This window comes from Paramisgurnus dabryanus, chromosome 19 (genome assembly GCF_030506205.2).
Source record: "Paramisgurnus dabryanus chromosome 19, PD_genome_1.1, whole genome shotgun sequence".
Classification (NCBI taxonomy): Eukaryota; Metazoa; Chordata; class Actinopteri; order Cypriniformes; family Cobitidae; genus Paramisgurnus; species Paramisgurnus dabryanus.
This window is the reverse complement of record NC_133355.1, coordinates 27635040-27657558: the sequence shown is the minus strand read 5'-3', so window position 1 is coordinate 27657558 and position 22519 is coordinate 27635040. Positions and strand designations below refer to the sequence as shown.

The 22519-nt window shown below is 38.8% G+C and overlaps 1 protein-coding gene across 1 annotated transcript in view; it reads right to left on the bottom strand.

The window, feature by feature from the left end:
• Window positions 1-2888: 2888 nt before the first annotated feature.
• LOC135784978 (uncharacterized) overlaps window positions 2889-22519 on the bottom strand; it is a 48735-nt gene continuing 29104 nt past the window's right edge. Inside the window, exon 4 of the mRNA XM_073812658.1 lies at window positions 2889-4004. Coding sequence (XP_073668759.1) covers window positions 3135-4004 — 870 coding nt within the window. The 3' untranslated portion in view covers window positions 2889-3134. The remainder of the gene's footprint in view (window positions 4005-22519) is intronic.

The window sequence follows — 22519 nt, the reverse complement described above, 5'->3', positions numbered from 1 at the left end:
CACATATTTTCACATATCTTTATCTTCTTTACACTTTTCTGTGCAGACGCAGCAGATGCAGGACTTTCAGTTAACGTGGAATACTGCTAATATAGTCAGAAATCAGTTAAGAATAATGCAATTGAAGTAAACTTATTTAACCATTTGCATATAGTTTCTCTAAAGGACTACCATCTGAGAGGATTTCTTTACTGTCATGTGCATTGCTATCAGAAACGGTTGTATTTTATAATCTTTTGATGTAGAATAACATTACCATTCCCTTACTGCGCATCATACTTTATTTACCACATTATTGGAAACTGCTAAAAGTGTTGGTGTATTATCTACAACTGCACAAAAGAGAGGAAAACACTATCTTATAATACACTACAATTAAAATTTTATTTATCAGGAATTAAATTGTTGCATTGGCTGTCGGTTTAAGAAAGAGCAACTGCTCCAGAGATTATATGTACAATCAGCCAGTTTAGAGACATCACTCCTGCCAGCACATCACATGAAGATGGAGGGCCACCACCTGTGTTTTTTTATTCTGCTTTTTAAGTTGCTGTTACAAACAGACAAAATAGCATTTAACTGTTTTTAAAAGAGACTTAAAGTACTTTAGGAGCATCAAATTTTAATTACAATCATTAATTTCAATCTTTGACAAGCATAGTAAAGATATCAAGATTATATTTTTACAGAAAATTTTGAATTATTTATGGTGATTTATGTACTAAAGTAGCTTTAACTGGGTTTTTAAATTCAGTCACATAAAAAGTTCACAACCTTCCACCAATAGCTCTCAGACTGCAGGGGTTAAAAATGGGCGTGTTCTTGGCCATTGTAACAACTGGCCAATCACAGCGTGGCTGATCAGTGTTTCTACTATCGATATGTATTGACTTTTCTTGCAGTGCATGAACGCGCAGTGATCTCAGATAATTCAATCCTGCCATAATAATCATCAACAGCAGTGGTGTTCAAAGAACCAAATAAGCGAGATTATAATTAGCCAGATCTAAACTTCTCGGATGTCTCATTTGATCTCGGATGTATTAAGCGACGTACGAAGAACGGGCCCCTGGTGGCCAATACACAAAATGTCAACATAAACATCAGTTGAGGGCTGCAACTCCACTTTTTAAATGACAATATCTTGGCCAGACCGCTGTTGTGAGTGATATAAGTATTTGAAATGAAAATTATTTCTTAATGTCTAGTGACATATCAGGGCCATTTAATGATTAATTGATATAAATTTCTTACATACTGTTCCTTTAAGAGGTGTTAGGGCTGTCTGAGCAACAAAACAATAGAGACAGTACACTGAATGGATGCTTAGAAAATGTAAATGAACAAACGTTAGCAATAAACTCACGATTTAATTTTTTTTTAATACAATATAGTTTTAGAGTTATCATCAGATTTGAAACAAAACATAGACAGACCTGTGGCTTTAGCTAAAGTGCATTTCTACACTGTAAACCTTTTTTTGTAGAAATTACAGTATTACTGTACATTTAAATGTATGTTATTTACTGGCAACACTTTGATCAAAGTTAAATAAACATAAAACATAATTAACTTATCTTTACAGAATAAACTAAACTAAAATAACACCCTCCCTCATGCAAAGCATTCTACACTCTTAAAAATGAAAGGTGATTAAAGGTTCTTCAGAGTGATGCCATAGAACCTTTTTGGTTCCTCAAAGAACCATTTAGTCAAAAGTTCTTTAAAGGGGACATTGCACAATCTTTTTTTTAAGATGTCAAATAAATCTTTGGTGTCCTCCGATTAAGGGGCGGTATTATCCCCTTGACATAACAAGGAGAGCCAAATTTCAATGACTTATTTTTCCACATGCTTGTGTTAGATTTTCTTAAAATTCGGCTGAGTCTTTTGTGGCTCGCCAACGCATTAGAATGCATTTAATACGTAAAATAAGTAAGTTGGACCAATACGTGCTTATGGGGAAAAGAGTTTTGATGAAGATTGTTGTGTAGCATAGTTCTTCAGGAGCAATGCTTTTGCGTCAACCATCTACATTCTTAACCCAAAGTTCTGTCTGTGGGACAGAATTTTATACACAATGACAAAAGGGCTTCAAACAAAGACAACCTTTAAGGACCTCCTACAGAAGATTGTTCTACCGAGGAATAGTGGTGGAGCCATACATCTGTATGTGGCATTTGGTTCACACCTTCACTGCAGGCACATATGTTGATTACATCAGGGCAAAGTTTCAACACATCAGACAAAGAAAAATACACAAATCCTTCATTTGCAGAAAATTATTTACCAAAACTAAATTACTGTGCTGATCTTTTTCACATTGTCTGGTCGATAGAAGCACTGGGGACCCAATTATAACACTTAAACCTGGAAAAATTCAGATTTTCATATATCTTCTTTAAAGAATTTTTTTTATATACTTTTTTAATACATTTTTAAAATCTGACAAACATTTTTTCACCCTAAAGAATCTTTTATAAAGCAGAAAGGTTCTTCAGATGTTAAAGGTGCTTTAAAGAACAATTTAGACAGAAAATGTTCTTCTATGGCATCGTGAAGCATCTTTATTTTGAAAAGAGTATCCTATCATAAAGCTATTTCATGTAGGTTTTGTAGAAGCTACTAGAAATGTGTAATAAACTCTTTATAAATATTGTTTTTCATTATGACAGTTAATTTTCAGTTAATTTTGACTTTACAAACTTCAAAGTGACTGCTTTCAAATGAGACGAAACTTACGCTTTTAGTGCCAAGCCTTCATGAACGGTTTCTATTTGTGACTCTAGTTTCACTAGATCTCTATCCCCGTCAGGAATTCACTAAATCTGTACAACTCTGTTGTGAAACTTAATCCACTTGTTAATTCTGACATCATGCAGCAAAAAAAATCATGCTATTATACACTTGCATCATGAAGCAAAACTACAAAAAACAGATCAAAATTTTTATATCCATAAAAAAATCTTAGATGACCAGACATGGATTATTTTTTACATATTATTAATATATTGCTGTCAGTGATTCCTTGAACCTGGTGACTGCAGTGTACGCTGTGAGTTTATAAAATTCACTTAAATGTGATGAAGATGGAGACCATTGAGATGGAGACCATTGTAGACTCATTTCAGTTTCTATCTAGTGTGAATTCTCTCATGGATTTTTAAGGTACTTGACCGATTAAACGTCTTGTCACACTGAGAGCATTTGTAAGGTTTTTCACCTGTATGAGTTTTCTGATGATTCACTAAATGGTGACGCTGCACAAAACTTTTGCCACAAGCACTACAATGGTAAGGTTTTTCTCCAGTGTGAATTCTCTCATGGGCTTTTAAGGCACCTGACTCAGTAAACGTCTTCTCACAATGTGAACATTTGTAAGGTTTTTCACCTGTATGAGTTTTCTGATGATTCACTAAATGGTGACGCTGCACAAAACTTTTCCCACAACCACTACAATGGTAAGGTTTTTCTCCAGTGTGAATTCTCTGGTGTAATACTAAATGTTCACGCCGCCCAAAACTCATCCCACAGACACTACAGTGATGAGGTTTCTCTCCAGTATGAACTCTGTGATGAACTTTAAAAGTACTAAGATCAGTGAAGCTGCTTCCACACTGTGAGCAGACATAAGGTTTCTCTCCGGTGTGAATTCTCTGATGGGCTTTTAAGTTAGTTAATTGAGTAAACGATTTCTCACACTGAGAGCATTTGTAAGGTTTTTCACCTGTATGAGTTCTCTGGTGACTCACTAAATTGTCATGTCGATTAAAACTCCTCCCACAGACACTACAGTGATAAGGTTTCTCTCCAGTGTGAATTCTCTCATGAACTTTTAAAGAACTAAGAACAGTGAAGCTCCTTCCACACTGTGAGCAGACGTAAGGTTTCTTCTCTCCAGTGTGAATTCTCTGATGGGCTTTTAAGTTACGTAAATAAGTAAACGTTTTCTCACACTGAGAGCATTTGTAAGGTTTTTCACCTGTATGAGTTTTCTGGTGTAAGTGATGAGGTTTCTCTCCAGTGTGAATGCTCTCATGGCTTTTCAGACTAGATTCATAACAGAAACCTTTATCACAGTGTGAACATTGATAGAGTTTCTTTTCAGAGTGAATATTCTGGTGTGATTTTAATGTACCTGAATCCCTAAAGGCTTTGTCACATTTACTGCACTGATACGGTCTCTCATTGGTGTGTAAACGCACGTGTCTCCTCAGATTGCCTTTTTGTCTGAATCTCATCTCACAGTGAGGACACTCGTATGGTTTTTCTCCTGTGTGAATTCTCTGATGAGCATCAAGACTTCCTTTGGTGCTGAAGTAATTTCCACATTCAGTGCAGTAGAAAGGCTTTTCACCACTGTGTGTCCTCATGTGATCTTCCAGCTGAGATAAGAAGACAAAATCCTTCCCACACTGCTCACAGTGAAACAACTTCTTTTTCTTCTTCTTCTTCTCTTCGTGCTCCTTTGAATGATGAAGTTTCTTCTCTTGTAAGGTAGTAAAGCTGAGTTTCTGTTCTGTGTGTTTTCTCTCATGTCTCTCTAAATGTCTCTGTGAGCTGAATGTCTTTCCACAGGTGATGCAGGAAAGAGTTTGTGCTGTCAGTCGCTCTTCTGATGTTGGGGATGTTTCTTTTTCAAAGCATGACTCAGTCTTCACATCTGAAAGAAACATGATAGAGTTAAAACAGCTGAAAGGATAAATAGTCTACCCTAGGGATGCACCAGTTAACCGGCCATAAATAGTTTTTTTTTACGGACGATTTTTCCGGAAGTGCGCCCTCGTGCACAGACTACATTTTTAATAATTCGCAAACATGTCTTTTGTGTGAAAGTATTTTAAAATCTGTGCGCAGGACGTTAAGATTGTAAGCTGCAATGTCTGCAAAGGACAAGTTAATCGCGTAGAAACAACAGTACATTCGCAGGGCTTTCAAGTCTTACGCACTCACTGTGAGATACACGCATTTCAGTCAGCTTACACACTCACACCTTGTCTTTCTAAGAGACTGATAACTCTACCTGCTATATACAATTAATGGACGAGGCGCAGGGAAGTTCTCTGTTGAGTTCATAGCTCTGTCTGATGTCATTCACTTGGATGCACGAAAGTTAGAAGGTTAAGATCCAATGAATGCGGTAAATAACGCAGGTTTCTTGAATATAGCCAAATACAAGTTATGCTTGATTTATTAAAAAACTCTCCAACTGCTTTGCAATCAGAAGTGTTAGCTTACCTGAAACTAACGTAGAGGCTTCCTGAAATTAATGAAAGGATTATTGCCATGTAGTACTGAACATAATCTTATCTCTCACACACACAGCTTAAAATACACGCTGATGGCAAGTTCTGCAATCCTAATGTATATAATAAAGATTTTATTTGTATTTTTTAATATGTAGAGCAATTTATTTAATTTGGATAAATTTGTCTGTCTTTTATTAGACTTACCAATTGTTATAATTCATATTTGTGCTGGTCAGTTATGAATAATAGTAGGGCTGCACGATGTGAGGAAAAGGTGCGATGACATTGTTTAATGTTGCAATGACGAAGTGAGTTGCGATAAATATTTTATATTTTTTCATGTTTTAGGGGCCATTCACATGTCGCGCCTAAAAACGCTAGACAAGTAGGTTATTGTCACATGACCTGCACGCTGCGCTTTTGTCATTCTGAAACAGGGGCGGCGTTTGCGTATGGCAGGGTATGGCAGTTGCCATACCCTAGCATTCAGACAAAACACCAAAAATCAACAGGCTATAATGAAGCTCATTAAAAATAATGTTAAATATTTTAAGTAGAACATATCTGAACATTGGTACATCACTAATATGGATAATTTACGCGTGTGCTCGACTTCATGCTATAATACAGAAACCGACATGTGGATGACATCAACGTGCCGCGAGAGCGGTTTAACCCTTGTGTGGTGTTCGGGTCTGTGGGACCCGTTTTTAATGTTTACTAAAAGAAAAATTATGCAATTAATTATTGTTTCAACCTCAGATTCATTGGCCTTGGTTCATTTTCTATAAAGAACATAGAAATGAACAGCTTTATAATGACTGTACACTGTACACCCCCCCTACACATTTATATAACATATGTAGTGTTCGGGTCCACTGGACCCGGGGTTAATAAGAGTGTAAAAATTGAATGTGCTATGTAACTTTACTCTGTTTTTCTTCTATCTGGGACTCATGTGAGTGCATGAGTGTGTTTGTATATATGTCTGTACATTATGTGATGGATGCATGTCAGAGTTTTGTCCTTCTGCACTTGCTGTAGCAGCGCAAGGATACAACATGTTATATATCAAGCATGAACACTTGTCTGCCCCCACTGTCCCAAACACTTTACCTTCTGTCTAACAGGAACCATTCTACATTTTACCATTATCTCCCTTACAAAAAATAACCATGGCTGTATTGTAGTAAAAGTGTAGTAATCATGGTAAATTGGTGTATTGATTACCATTTGTAAAACCATGGGTTTACCACAAAACCTATGGTGTGTGCGCGCACATGTGTGTGTGTGTGCGTATGAGTGCGGAGAGAGAGAAAGTAAATAGAGAAGTAGAAATAGAGAAAGTAAAAATTATATCCAAGCATTTTTATCATTTTAGGTTGTAGCCAATAGCAACACATTGTACTGCAGTGTGTGTGGACATAAGATAGACAGGACAACACAGTATATGTCTATAAAAAACAAGAAATGCATATGCAACACAGCTACATGGTAAAAATTTGCTTCTTATGTGTTGTGTCGGCTGGCATGAACAGGTTATGTGTTCAATGTGGATGATATGTTCCGATACGGCATCTTTCCAGATGGGGATTGTGCTGTGTAAACTGACACAAATGTGTACAATTTCAAACTTAGTTCAAAGAATTAAACATCAAAGTGATGAAAAACATATTTGAGATGAAAAAGTGATAAATACTTATTTAAGATAAACATGTTTTTCCCCAATATCTGGAGGAGAATAGAATTTTCTTCTCTTATTTCATATTATCACAAAAACGAATAGCACTTGAATCTATAAATAGTCCTCTACTAGTGGTAAATGACAAAAATTAACCATATATTCTGTTTATTTTACTTGCAATAAGGCTAAAGTAAACATCTGTAAACAATTATACATAAATTTGTATGACTGCATTGTTTTAAGATACAAATAATGCAGTGGGTCCACTAGACCCACAAACATTGTCTAAGTAACAGAAATATGAACACCACACGAGGGTTAAAGGAAACTCTTCCGATTATTTCTCGCCTCACCCTCGAGGTACTTTGATGTCATCAACCTGTCGTTCTTGCAGCGCAGCTTGAATTGTGCAGGTTTCATGATGACCGCTGTTGTTATAATCTTTATTTTCGCAAGTAAACTCCTTTTTTTGTTTTAACATTCAAACACTCACGGTTTTCCCCCTCACTCGCGCAATGCATATTATTATTCCAGAAGTAAAATGATTTGTTCTCTGTGGATAAATAAACATGTTCTCTTACACTGGGAAATTGTAGCACAATCGAAGTGAATTGTATTAATTATTTGTGCGCATTTTTGAATATGGCGACTTGTGGAATAAAAACTGCACGACGACAAAAGGTAAGACTTGTTTTTGCATTTAGACCTGTTTTACTAAGAGTTTTATTTAGTGTTTTAGTCTTAGTTGGTTAGCTGGCTGGGTTAACTACGTGTGCTCTATCCAAGCATGCCGCACAAGCCCTGAAAAGTGAAGCCAAAACGTCTCGATCGCCCCCCAGTGACTGGTCCCAGTATAGGTCATAAACCCCGCCTCCCCATGTTATTCAATGGGACTTGAGACCAACTAAAAAAATTAATTAAACTTCAATTATATTTTTTCCGAAGCTGGTTTCTGTCATTTACTGTAGTTTTATCATGCTGATGTAAATTCAAGTGTTTGTTTTTAAAATAGGTTTGTGTTTAGTTAGTTATTTAATGATATAAAAACAGTGGTGTCACGTCATGATTGACAGCTGTGATATCGTGTGATATGCGCATTCTACGAGAGCTAGGGCGGGGTTTTGACTTGGCGGCTTCCCTTCCTGCTCACTACTGCGCATGACTGGTCCCGAAATCGCTATTGCGCAGACTCAAGACCCAAGATGTCAGCGCCATATCGGGACACTGGCGGCTTCACTTCTCACCAATGGAAGAGAGCGAACAGGCGTCGTCCATCTTTTTTTACAGTCTATGGCTCTATCACATCATTAAAAGTCTTTATTGTGTTTTTATAAGTGTTTATTGGCGGCTGTCATGACAAGATTTGTGAAGGGATGTTACAGTATGTTTTGATATTATCCTGTTTTAGTTTATCTGTTGCTGGAGTTGCACTTAGTTAAGAATGACAACATTTGAAAAGCATTTTAAACAACCATGATTTCTATTTTTGTTTTTCATTTGTATTGCTTCCGTATTGTTGTCAGTAAGTGTACATCCGTGCAATCATAGTATGATTTTATACAGGTTGGTGGAGTATGTACAGTATGTATGTATGGATATAATGTGGTTTCATAGATTCGTTATTTGAATGGACGCCTTGTACGAAGAATTTTTGCCATACCCTAGGTTTTCGTGAAACGCCGCCACTGTTCTGAAAAGTTAAAATGTTTTAGAAAAGCCTGGAAAAATGAGCGCGTCGCACCGCGTGCGAGACGCGACCGCGGCGCTTCCAGAGCGCACATACTGCGCGCCTACATTTGAAATAATGAACTTGAACGCGCAATAGACGCAATATGTGAATCACGGCTTCCACAGTACCTGTTTGCGGCGTCATCTCTCCTAAATCCAAAATAATTCCATGATATAGCTGAAGTGCTGTTCCTTTTCACGACAAGGTCTTCTGACAACACATTTTCATCACTCTTCTCTCCTTCCTCCGCTATCGTTTTTGCTAACAGGCACAGCGTCGCAACTGACACCTCACAAATCAATCTGAGCGTAGCTGACTTGGGGGTTCCCCTGATTGGCCTAATATCATGAACGCGCAAACCATCCGTGCGTCCCAAACTGCCTACTTCCATACTATATAGTATGCAAAGACTACGAGAAGTAGTGCTTTTCGCCTACTATATAGTATGGAAGTATGCGGTTTGTCTTCAACGTGATAGGTCAAACGTTTATTACATGCGCTTACCATTTTCCCTTCATTCATCGCGTCAAGGCTGTCTGTTGCGATGTGTTCATCGTGTGAGTTCATATCGCGATGAGGATATAAATTTGATGTATCGTTCAGCCCTAAATAATAGGTAACATTGAACTGCTAGCAAAAACTTGAGAATTTGGTGGGGCAGAGGGGCCTCTCCTCAGATGTTATCTCACTCCAAACCTTTAAATAACACCTGAGAGCCCTGCATTCGGCACAACAAACTTAAAGCTCCTGTAAACAATACACATTTCGTGTGTGTGCACACTTGGGAACAAAGCTGATTCTGACAATTTTGCTCTTTTTATGTTTAATCCTTTGTTATTACACAAAGGATTAAATGAGATTCTGTATCTTGTTCTGTATTCACACAGGGACAGAAGACTGTCAGTCCTGTTATTATAGCCACAGCACATCAAATAAATAATTTTTTTTTATTATGTAAATATTTTATTAGAATTGAGACAAACTTAACTAGTGATCAAAGACAAAACATTAAATGCAATAATCCACTATTTTGAGGAGGGGAGTCAAATTGACATATTTTATTGTACAAAGACTTCCACAATCCTTGTAGTATTATATGGTGACACTTCTACGGAGCCCGTCTCATGACATGGTAAAACTGTTTTTAAATCGTGGCCACGAATTAGCAATTCGTTCCCACGAATTATTAAATCGTGGCCATGTTTTAGTAATTCGTTCCCTCGTTTAAGCTAAATCGTGCCCACGTTTTAGTAATTCGTTCCCTCGTTTAAGCTAAATCGTGCCCACGTTTTAGTAATTCGTTCGCTCGTTTAAGCTAAATCGTGCTCACGTTTTAGTAATTTGTTGCATCGTTTAAGCTAGATCGTGGCCACGTTTTAGTGCCCAGAATTTCATTTAAACCATCGGGACATTAACACAATGCTAACACCTATTAAAAGATCAAATTCACTATACACATTATTAATGACGCATACTAAAAGCAGTTTTTTAATTTTTGCCCAGAATTTCATTAAAATCATCAGAATAGTGACGCTTATCGCAGCTCAATACATTAATACATTGCTATTAAGGATACAATTCATACACCTTGGTCGTGTATAAATCCAGTTTTATTAACTCTTTCCCAGAATTTCAAAAAAACATTGGGACATAACGTGAGCTAACGCATTGATACAGTGCTATATAAGGATCAAATTCATACATCTTGGGTCTTAAAGCGTTTTATTCATTCCTGCCCGGAATAACAAAAAAAACATCCGGACATTAACATGATGCTTAACGCATAAATACATTGCTATTTAAAGATCAAGTTTACTATATATCTTATTAAGGAGTCATACTTCATATACAGTTTTATTAATAAAAAAAACTAAACACAACCTTAGGGACATTAACATGACGCTTAATGCATTCTAATGCATTAAATACAGTGCTATTAAAAGATCAAAATCACTATATACCTTATTAATAAGTTATATACATATTCCGTTTTATTTATTCCTGGCCAGAATTTCAAAAAACATATTGGAACATTAACGTGACGCAGTAATTAATTAAACTAAATAATTCAGTGGCTTAAATATCACTAAAATAAATAATTTAAATAACTTAATAAAATCTCTTTATCACTTGGGTGATTTTTTTAGTTGGACAAACCAAAATAGATGATTTAATATAAAAAATAAACAGAAATTTTGTGTAAAATGTACAGATATTATTTAGGTGTATACAAATAATATAATCAAATAAAATAAGTATTTAACTAACAGGGCCGGTTCCCCAAAACGTTCTTATCGCTAAGTAGTCCTTAACCTATTCCTTAACCTCTCTCTTAACTCTATGGCACGATTCCCAAAACGTTCGTACGCCAAGTATATCTTCTGTAGAGTCACACTTTCGTAAGGTTGGTCTGGACCATTCGTAAGCTCTCTCTTAGCGTTGTTTGAGCGCAAAACGCTATCGCCGCAGTCTTTAGAAATCAGCGCAGCGGAGTACAAGTCAAACTATGGTATGCTGACAATGATTTTATGTTATGGACATTTTTAAGACTTATAATAAAATATGTTCCCTTTCAATACGGTTCACTTCGCATTGCGTCAGTTTGCTGACGCTATAGGGGGGAAACTCCTGTTTACTCCGTGATTGAAGCCTATTGGCACACGTCCCTATATAAGCCGGTGAAATACGTCAAGAGCTCATTACTTTTCTCCTTCAGCGCGAACCTTCTCGCTGCTCCGAAGAAGAAGCCCTTACTCGCCGTCGATCCAAGTACTGCAGCGGACTACAACACACCAGCGTGTTCCCCTGCCGCTTTCCGGTGAGCCTAAAGAGAGTTTATCTAAAAGAGCAGAAGCGCTTTGAGATAATGTCGCTTCGGCATTGTGGCTCCTGCCGAGCCCCTTTGCCTGTGGAGGATTTCCACAAGGAGTGCGTCATCTGTCTGGGTCCTGCCCACGCCGAGGCCGTACTCACCGAGGCGGGCTGCGCCCACTGCGAGCTCCTTCCCATCGCGGCGCTGCGCTCCCGCCTCGAGATCTTTAAACGGAAGGCTTCCCGTGCTCTCCCGCCTAAACAGCAGCGGAGCCGTGAAGCTGGAAGACGCCCTGAGACCGAGTCCACGCCGGCTCATCCCCCGCGTGCTCTGTCTCCCCGCCGTCATCCTGTCACCTTCGCCCATGAGGACCTACGCCCCATGCCGAGTGCTAGCGGCATGGTTTCCTTTGGGTCCGGTGACAACTTGGAAATGATGTCATCCTCTGAGGAGTTAGAGGATTGGGCGGCTTCGGATGACGACGCCCACACAGCCGCCGCTGAAGAACCAACCGAGTCGCGTCCTCACGACTCTGAGCTCATCCGCATCTTGACGCAAGCTACGGCGGAGCTCAACATCAAGTGGTCGCCGCCGTCAGAGCCTCAACTCAGCCGGTTGGACGAGTGGTTTCTGCAGCCCGGGCGCCGTCAATCATCCCGCCAACGGCAGGCGCCGTTTTTTCCTGAGGTTCACCAAGAGCTCACCAAATGTTGGCGTGCTCCCCACTCCACCCGAGCTCAGAGCGCCGTCTCCCACGTCCTCTCCGTAGTGGACGGCGCCGACGAACACGGCTACTCCAAAATGCCGCCGCTCGAGGAAACTGTCGCCGCCCATCTCTGCCCGTCTTCAGCCGGCGGATGGAGAGCGAAGATGAACCATCCATCAAAGCCCTGTCGCCTGACATCAACCCTGGCATCGAAATCCCCGGCGCCGCCTCCCTGAAGAGAGTCTGAGGAGGAAAAGAGGCTCTGGTCCCGCTTCGGCCGGCCCGCCCTCGAAAGTTCTGCGTGTTTCAGTCCCCTCGGGCGCTGGACACACCCTCGCTGTAACAGCGAAACACAAATTTTTACCTTTTCACAAAAAGAGCAAATTTCCTCCTCTGTACACACACACACACGGCTTAACGTCCATAAGCATATCGACGCTCGCCGTCAAACTTCACGTTTGGCAATCCACCCCCGGTATGCCGGGCTGGATTCTAAACGTAATCCAACACGGTTATTCACTTCAATTCGCTCGGAGACCACCCCGGTTTCGCGGCGTTCTCTACACCACTGTCCCAGACGATCGTATGCAGATCCTCAGGGAAGAGGTGCGTTCTTTATTACTAAAAGATGCGATAGAGACGGTCCCGGTGGATCAAAGCGAATCAGGCTTTTACAGTCGTTATTTTCTCGTTCCAAAGAAAGACGGCGGCCTCAGACCGATATTGGATCTACGCGTTTTGAATCGCGCTCTTGCCAAACGGCCGTTCAAAATGCTTACAGCCAGACGAATCATGGCGTTAATTCGACCGGGCGATTGGTTCATATCAGTGGATCTGAAAGACGCTTACTTTCACATTCCGATAGCGCCACGTCACAGGCCGTTTCTAAGATTCGCGTTCGACGGGACAGCATACCAGTACAAAGTTCTGCCAAATGTGCGGATGCGGCTCTCGCCCCTCTCAGACAGAGCGGCATCCGCATATTGAATTACCTCGACGATTGGCTTATTCTAGCACAGTCAGAGAGGGAAATTACTGCGCACAAGACCGTTGTACTCCAGCATTTGGAGAATTTAGGGTTCAAAATCAACCTCCAGAAGAGTTTGCTCACCCACACGCAGACTGGTGCACGACGAAAGACTTAAACCCAAACACCTGTGAAGTGGAGCATATTCTCTCCTTTCTGCAGGAAATGCTGGACAGCGGTCGCGCGCCCTCAACGCTTAAAGTGTATGTGGCGGCGATAACGGCGAATCACGGCCTTATCGCCGGTCGCACCGTGGGAAAACATGATCTCATCATTAAATTCCTCAGAGGCGCTCGCAGACTACACCCACCGCGACCTAACACGGTCCCATCTTGGGATCTGTCCACGGTTCTGAAAGCGTTGCGCGGTCCCCCTTTCGAGCCCCTCGAGCAGGCTGACCTGCGCGCTCTCTCGTTTAAAACCGCTCTCCTCCTGGCGTTGGCATCGGTTAAACGAGTGGGCGATTTACACGCGTTTTCAATTGACCCGTCGTGTCTGGAATTCGGTCCTAACGATAGCAAAGTGATCCTTAGACCGAGAGCGGGATACATTCCTAAAGTTTTGACCACGCCATTTAGAGTTCAGGTGGTTTCACTTCTCGCCCTTCCGCCGGCGGACGGCGAACAAACCCCGAACACGCTCTGCCCCGTCAGAGCGTTTAGAATATACACGGACCGTTCTGCCTCATACCGCAAGTCAGATCAGCTGTTCGTAAGCTTCGCACAACATTCCTTAGGTATGCCGCTCACTAAACAGAGGCTATCTAAATGGATCGTCGAAGCCATTGCTTTGGCTTACGCCTCCCTGAATGAACATTGTCCAGTTGGTTTAAAAGCTCACTCTTCACTCCTTCATCTCCTCTTGACCTCAGCTTTGTCTCCAGTAACGCCACCTCTTTCTTCAGCTGAGAGATTTCTGTGATGAAATCATCAATATCCAGCATGGACAGATCAGTTCCTACTGATTTACAGCACATCTCATCCATCTCAACACTAAAATACACAGAGACAAGACTCTGTTTACACTCATCAAAACACTGAGGATACAAACAAATCATACGCGAGCTTTTTCTTTCTTTCTTTAGTGGGTTTATCGGCGGACTAAAGATCTGCAGAGCGCCTCCTGCTGTACTGGAGAGAGAAGACGCTCAACACTTCATTCACCTGCCAAGGGGCTTATTTCGCGATACCTGCCTGTATTATCCCGCTTATCCAGAATAAATTTAGGAAAACATAAGGGGATGTTCCAAGGTATGTTTTTTGTTAGCCAGAAAAGATTTTTCTACTAAAAAGTACGTTATTTTTAAGGTTAGTTTAATGTTCCCCTAAGGTTAACCTAACTTTCGTTTAGGCCAAACGAATATGTCATGAATTATTATATTGCTGTTTCATGCACTAATGAAAGAACGATTAATCAAACTCTAAATAAATATAAAATGCCCCAAACTATTGTCAATTATTCCTTACTAATTTCTTGTCATGTATAATGCTTTAGTAAGTAAGGACACACAATCATACAGTACATTTCAATTGAATTGTAATAAAGACAAAAGAATGATAATTAGAGAGCCATACAGGCTTAAGAGGTGTTATGGGCAGTGGTGTCAAAAGTATTCATATTCATTACTCAAGTAGAAGTATAGATACTAGGGTTAAAAAAGACTTTTGTAGAAGTTGAAGTATCAACTCAAGCTTTTTACTCAAGTAAAAGTGAAAAAGTACTGGTTTCAAAACTACTTAAAGTATAAAAGTAAAAGTAATGTAAGGAAAAAATTTTATTACGGAAAAAAGCCTAGGCCGCACCACAGGGGCCTTTTGTGCACTACCCTATCTCCTCTAAAACATGTTTCTAAAGGCCATAATAACTATAGTGTTATATTAAAAATGTTAATGTTAAACAATTTGGGATGCACTAGGGCCAGGGGTAGGCAACATCAGTCCTGGAGTGCCGATGTCCTGCAGATTTTAGCTCCAACCCTTATAAAACCTTGGCTACCTGGAGTTTCAGGTGACTTTATAAACCTTTATTAGTTTGTTCAGGTCTGCTTGTTTAGACCTGGATCTAAACACTGCAGGACATCGGCACTCCATGTTGCCTACCCCTGCACTAGACTATCTGTTTCAACCACATACGGTACATGCCCATTAAAAATGAACGCATTTCAATACAATGCGAACAAATACATTAAAGCAGTGGTTCTCAAACGGGGGGCCGCGAGATGGTGCCAGGGGCCACAGTTTTATAATATTTTATGAAATACATTACTTTATTATAAATTCTGTGTAATTAAACCTCAAAAAATAAGGCTACTAAACAAAAGCAATACATTGTATAATTTAATATGTTTTGTTTAATTCAAATTGAAAGTTTTAGAATGTTTATGTCATACATTTTCTTTGGGGGGTCGTGAAGGAATCCACTGTACATAAGGGAGGCGCGAAAAAAAAAGGTTTGATAACCACTGCATTAAAGAACCACATATGTGTATTACTGAGCATTAACATGTGTTCCATAGAGAGGAAGATATGATGACTAGTTGCCTATAAATATTGTAATGGTGCAAAAAGTCAAACTTCAGAGCAGGGCCGCTGCTGGCAAAACTTTTACAGTGGTGCCCTCTTTAGTTAAAAAACAACAAAATCACACACAACTATAGTATGTGTGAGAATAGAAATATGCTATTATTGTTTTCATTTAAAATTTTATTTTGACAGCAACACAAACTACAATTATACAAATATGCAATTATATATTATAGCCTATATTCCTGTATCTGTACTTGTGTAGCTAATGGACTTTAGTATACTTTACTTTAGTCAGTATAAATCCAAGCAATTAAGGAGAATTACTAAATGTCTTTCTTGTAAGTAAATTCAAAATGTCAGGTTTAAGGAAACAACTGTCTATTAACAAAAGCAAAAGTTGGTATGTATGGTTATGTGTTTGATTTATTTAACACTCAAGCATTCAGCTAAGTAGGTTTTGTTAATGCAAATAAAATTTAGGGTAGTTATAAGCATATACAAAACAACAATGTCTTTAGCATAGATATCTTTGCCATGCTTCAAAACGCAACGCAGCACAATGTCATTTAAGTTGAACAACTGAAGTTATATGATATAAATTGGTATTGTTACACTATTTAAATCACACAGATGAGTTGGTGTCAGCAGCCAGCTATATATTTACACAGGCTTGTGAATGTGAACTGACCTGAAAGTGATGCGCGAGTTTTATTTCGTACTTTTCCATTTGAAGACAGAATGCCGCGTTCTGTTACTGTACAAACGGATGGCGGATGATATCAAAGCATCGCGAGAGCAAACTGCTCCGCATGCTTTCTAATCGCTCTCGCGGTTCTTTTATGTTTTTCTGTGCAGCAGCATCGAACAAACTTTTGATCATCTGCAGTCAGCTGGGGGGCGGGGATTGCGTACAAACCAATAGGGTGTCGGAATGGTTTAGGTTTATACTTCTCATCCAACCACAATCGCATTTATCTGGATGATGCAATTTATCAAGATAGGTTTTTTAACGATGACAAGCCGGAATGAAAAAAAGCAAACAAGCTAAATAGAAGTAACGAGGCGATTTTTAAAATGTAAGGAGTAGAAAGTACAGATAATTGCGTGAAAATGTAAGGAGTAGAAGTAAAAAGTCGTCTGAAAAATAATTACTCCAGTAAAGTATAGATACCCAAAATAGCTACTTAAGTAAGGTAACGAAGTATTTGTACTTCATTACTTGACACCTCTGGTTATGGGTCCAGCCAGGGCTGTCTGAGCAACAAAACAATAGAGACAGTACATTGAATGGATGCTTAGAAAATGTGAATAAACAAACATTAGCAATAAATTCACGATTTGAAAAAAACATTTAATACAATTCAGTTTTAGAGTTATCATCAGATTTGAAACAAAACATAGACAGACCTGTGGCTTTAGCTAAAGTGCATTTCTACACTGTAAACCTTTTTTTGTAGAAATTACAGTATTACTGTACATTTAAATGTATGTTATTTACTGGCAACGGTTTGTTCAAAGTTAAATGAACATAAAACATCATTAACTTATCTTTACAGAATAAACTAAAATAACACCCTCCCTTATGCAAACCATTCTACACTCTTAAAAATGAAAGGTGATTAAAGGTTCTTCAGAGCAATGCCATAGTTCGTTAAAGGGGACATTGCACAATCTTTTTTTTTTAGATGTAAAATAAATCTTTGGTGTCCCCAGAGTTCGTTTGTGAAGTACTAGCTCAAAATACCATATCATTTATTATAGCATGTTAAAATTGCCACTTTTTAGGTGTGAGCGAAAATGTACAGCATTTTTTCTTTAAAAATGCAAATGAGCTGATCTCTGCATTAAATGGCAGTGCCGTTGTTGGATAGTGACGAATCCGATTAAGTGGCGGTATTATCCCCTTATGACGTAACAAGGGAGACAAATTTCAATTACTTATTTTTCCACATGCTTGTGTTAGATTTTCTTAAAATGGCAGCTCGCCAACACATTAGAATGCATTTAATGTGTAAAATAAGTAAGTTGGACCAATACGTGCTTATGGGGAAAAGAGTTTTAATGAAGATTGTTGTGTAGCATAGTTCTTCAGGAGCGATGTTGTTGCATCAACCTTCTACATTCTTAACCCAAAGTTCTGTCTGTGGGACAGAACTGTGGGACAGAACTTTATACACAAAGTTCTGTCTGTGGGACAGAACTTTATACACAATGACAAAAGGGCTTCAAACCATAGACTGTAAAAAAAGATGGACGATGCCCATTTGTTTTCTTCCATTGTTGAAAAGTGAAGCCGCCAGTGTCCCGATACAATGCTGACATCTTGGGTCTTGAGTCTGCGCAGTAGCGATTTCGGGACCAGTTCTGTGCAGTAGTGAGCAGGAAGTAAAGCCGCGAAAGCAAGGCCCCGCCCTCGCAGATTGCGCATATCACAGCTGTCAATCGTGACGTGACACCACCGTTTTTTTATAGCATTTAATAACTAACTAAAATCAAACTTATTTTAAAAACAAACACTTGAATTTACATCAGCATGATAAAACTACAGTAAATGACAGAAACCAACTTCGGAAAAAAGATAATTGAAGTGTAATTAAATTGTTTCGTTGGTCTCAAGTCCCATTGAATAACGTGGGGAGGCGGGGTTTATGACCTATACTGGGACCAGTCACTGGGGGCGATCAAGACGTTTTGGCTTCACTTTTCAGGGCTTGTGCGTTACGCTTGCTTCAAACAAAGACAACCTTTTAGACAAGGGCGCTGTAAAAGGGGGGTAAACAATGACGATTCTCGGGGCCCACAAGTAAGAGGGGGCCCAGTGAAGCCCCCAAAATTGGGGTGCTAAAAAATATTTAATAGTAAAAATTATTACCTTTAAATTATTCTATTTGCTGTTTCCTGGTATCAAAAAAATGTATTTGTTTAGGAAACACAAACGTCCGTGGGCCCCTTTCCTCCCCTCTCAATTATCATAAAATGGTTTGGTCCCCCCAAATTGTATAATCCAGGCAACACAGCTTGACTTCACTTATAGCGCCGGCAGAATATCAACTTGACTGACGAGGAAGTGAAAATGCCTCAAAAATCTGGAAGTCAAAAACGGAAAGAGAAAAAAATAAGAGAAGTGAAAGAGTCAAATGGTCGACAGTATGTTACCTAATTTTTCACAAGAAAAGGCCGGTTTGTAAGTAGGTCTAAATTGTTAGTGGACCGCCCGCCCCTGACAATGATGGTAGCTTACGGCACTTTTCTGTGCTTATGCGCACGCTTTGTACATGAGGCCCCAGGTCTCTACGGTAGCATTTTTCGACAAGTAAGCACGTTGCGATAGAGCAGGGTTCAGCGGGTGCACGGCTTTGCCTGGTCAGCAAGGTATTCCCTTTAATATCACTAGAATCTCCCTTCAGGTGGGCTTTTACCGCAACCTGTTCCCGGGACATCTCAGGAAACCTCTCTGCTGCCAACCTGCTCGAGAGATATGCACAGCTCCCCAGGCATAACAAAAAAATTAAATATAAATGTTAGGTTTTTTGTTACTAGCCAATTCACATGTTTTTTGTAATTTTGCCTTTCATTTCCCTTTTGTCCACAAAAGATAAACATCATTGTAAATCAAATTGGAATTTGTAAGTGACAAATTGTCTAAAAACATTTAATGTTTGTATAATATCTACACAGTCACCATCATGGCTGTTTGAGTTTGCTTTAGACATACCAAGTAGTGTAGCTGGATTTGATGGTGTGCCTTCTTCAATGTCATACGAGCAGCTTTCCCTAGAGAGATAATAAAGCATAAACAGAATATGTTTATCAAATGGTTATCTTTTGACCAAGCAAGGCCAAATACACTGCCTGAATCGCTCGTAAACAAGGCCCCAGCTTTGTAAAACAAAGTCAAGTTGTTGTTGTGAATAATACCCATACAGTACAGGCTAATTTTGATTTTCTTGTATTAAAACAGATGTCATATAACCCTTTTGTTCGTTTACATACAATGTAAAAGACTTTCTGTGATTAATCATGCCAAGTGCAGGAGCTTCAAATAAGGCTTCTTTAAATCCCTCAAAAGCATGTTAGCTTCAGGAGTCTAGTTAACTGAGTCTTGGGCCTTTGGATTACCTTTTAAAACAAACTGTTTAAGGGTTGTGATTTTTCTGCATACCCTTCAATCTAATTACAACTGTAATTACATAAACCCCAAAAAAGAAAGAGATCTCAGCTCTTGAATAGTTGTTAATAGATGTTTTTTTTATTACCTCACAGTGACTAGGTGTTATTCGCCTTTTACCCTGCGATACACTTTGAATTTGGGTCAAAGATTACTTCTGTTTTGTTTTGTGATCTTTATTGTACAAGAAATCAAATAACCTGACGTCTCTCTCATGTTCAGTTTTGTCTTCTGAACAAATCAAAATATCTTCAATATATTGAATGATGACTGATGTTAAATCTAAATCTCTCAAATGTCTTTGATGTCTTAAATGTCTTAAAAGTCTTTTGCAAAGACTACTGATTAGTCATATCAAACACTGTAAACCATTTGTGTTCCGGTTTAATCAAGCCGAAACTTGTTGATGAGTCAGACACAAGAGGTCTTATCTTATCAATGTATTGGTTTGCTATGCACTCTATAATCAACGATGAGTCTCCATGATGATCCATAACTGCCATATTACATTTCAATTCTGAATTGCAAATCTGAATTCAAATTAATCAAAACATCCAAACCAAGTAATGGCTGAATAATGTCACGTACTACACTGCAACAGTGACTACATGTGGGACAAACTGAAAAATGAGAGAAAGATCTAAACATCATGGATGAGTCCCCATTTATGTTACGAACCCCTGCTTAAAATATGCTTGTTGGAAAAGGGTTAAGCAACATAAATGACGCGTGACACTCACTCACACCGTCTCATTTCCCCTATTCTCGACAGGTGATTAAACTTAAATTATACTTAAATTTTACTTTAACAGAGAAATATCAAAATAGAACACAAGTTATCTTGATAGGCCAGCCAACATCATGACACACACAGAATTCACAGCTGCGTACCGCACAGCAAAGCTGCTGCCTATAGGCCATAACACTGTCTGTGTTTCTCTGAGAAATGTCAAACTTTCTCCTGTTGCTTCTGTAACATGAATAGTTTCGTATCTGATTTTAAAGAAACTTCTGTAAGAAAATCAGATAGAAAGATTGTTATCTCTGCTTCTTATCAATGAGAAAATAAAATATGTATTTAAAATATGGACCCGAACATATAGAGTAGGCACATAAGCACTCTCTCTCTCAAAGCTTTAAAAAGAGAAGAGAAAAGCTTATCGTTGTTTTGTTTTTGCTTCAGCAATTGCTGGAAGAACAGATACAGCGTTTCACAAACCCCCTCCTTCGCTCACACAAATGTTCAGTGATTTTTACAGAGGCGGACAGAGTACACAGCTTCAGTACTTGAGTAAAAGTACAGTTACCCCTTGCTAAATTTTACTCAAGTAAAAGTAAAAGTACTGCAGTCAGATGTCTACTTAAGTAAAAGTACAGAAGTGCTTGTTTTTAAAAGTACTTGAGTATCAGGAGTACAAGAGTACATTTTCTAGAGCTCTGAGGTCAAATCTGATGCAAAACAGGAAGAGGATACACAAATCGCTCTGTTCACTGTTTGAGCTCTTCAGATCGCATAAATCAGTGGAAAATGAATAGAAATGTTATTCTGTATGACTAAATATTTTACTAACATGTGATAATTAATCATTATTTCCCCAAATATGCTCACCATTGTACTAATAGCCCTGGGGGATTCTGTATATTTTATCTATTTGAACACATGAAAAAGAGAATACATGTTTTACGAATGATGATTTCTTTTCAAAATAACGAGAGTTACAGATTCATAATTTTGGACTCCTTATGTTTTATATGCTCTGTGTGTGGTTTTTATGTATTTATATTTTTTATTGGCTATGTTCAGCACTATGGCCAACACCTGTTGAAATATAGTGCTATATAAATAAAATTAAACTAAAACTAAAACTGGCATAAATTAAGAAATTAATGTTACTGCAAACCAGTTTAATCATAAACAGTGGTCAAATGTCGAAGCTGGAGTCTTAAACCTGTCTTGTGATGCTGAGTTTGTCAAGATCAAGTAAGAGTGTGATGTTTTGACGAGTAATTCATTTTGAACAACAATAATCCGGGCTCACCAGTGATTCCTGCCGCTGAAGTTTTGTTTTGGTAAACACAGCAAACACTTGAAAAGAAAACTATCATTAACTTGTTTAGAAAATTAAAATAGTCTGGCGAGCTGCCACGGGTTGACACATTCCCAGAATGGACCTGCTGCTTCTTCATCCATTGTTTCGTGAGTGGTTTCGTCTCTTATCTAAATCTGACCATGGTGACTTTGGCGGAAAGCTGAAGGTGATTGCTGATAGGCTGTCCCAATCAGTTGCGCCTGCACAATCCAATCACGTTTAAGAGAGGGAAACAACAAATTGAGGGTTTCTGAGATTTTTATTTTTTCCTTTTTTTAAGAAAAAGTAACAGGTACTTACAGTTATGGATAGAAATGTAGTGGAGTAAAGAGTAAAATATTTGCCTCTCAAATGTACTTGAGTAAAGTCATGAGTACTCCAAAAAAATGATACTTGAGTAAAGTACAGATCCCTCAAAATTGTATTTAAGTACTGTACTCAAGTAATTGTACTCCATTACTGTCCGGCTGTGGTGGATTTTTAACACTTTCATTTATCCTTCATTTACAACTTGCAAATGCATTCCAAA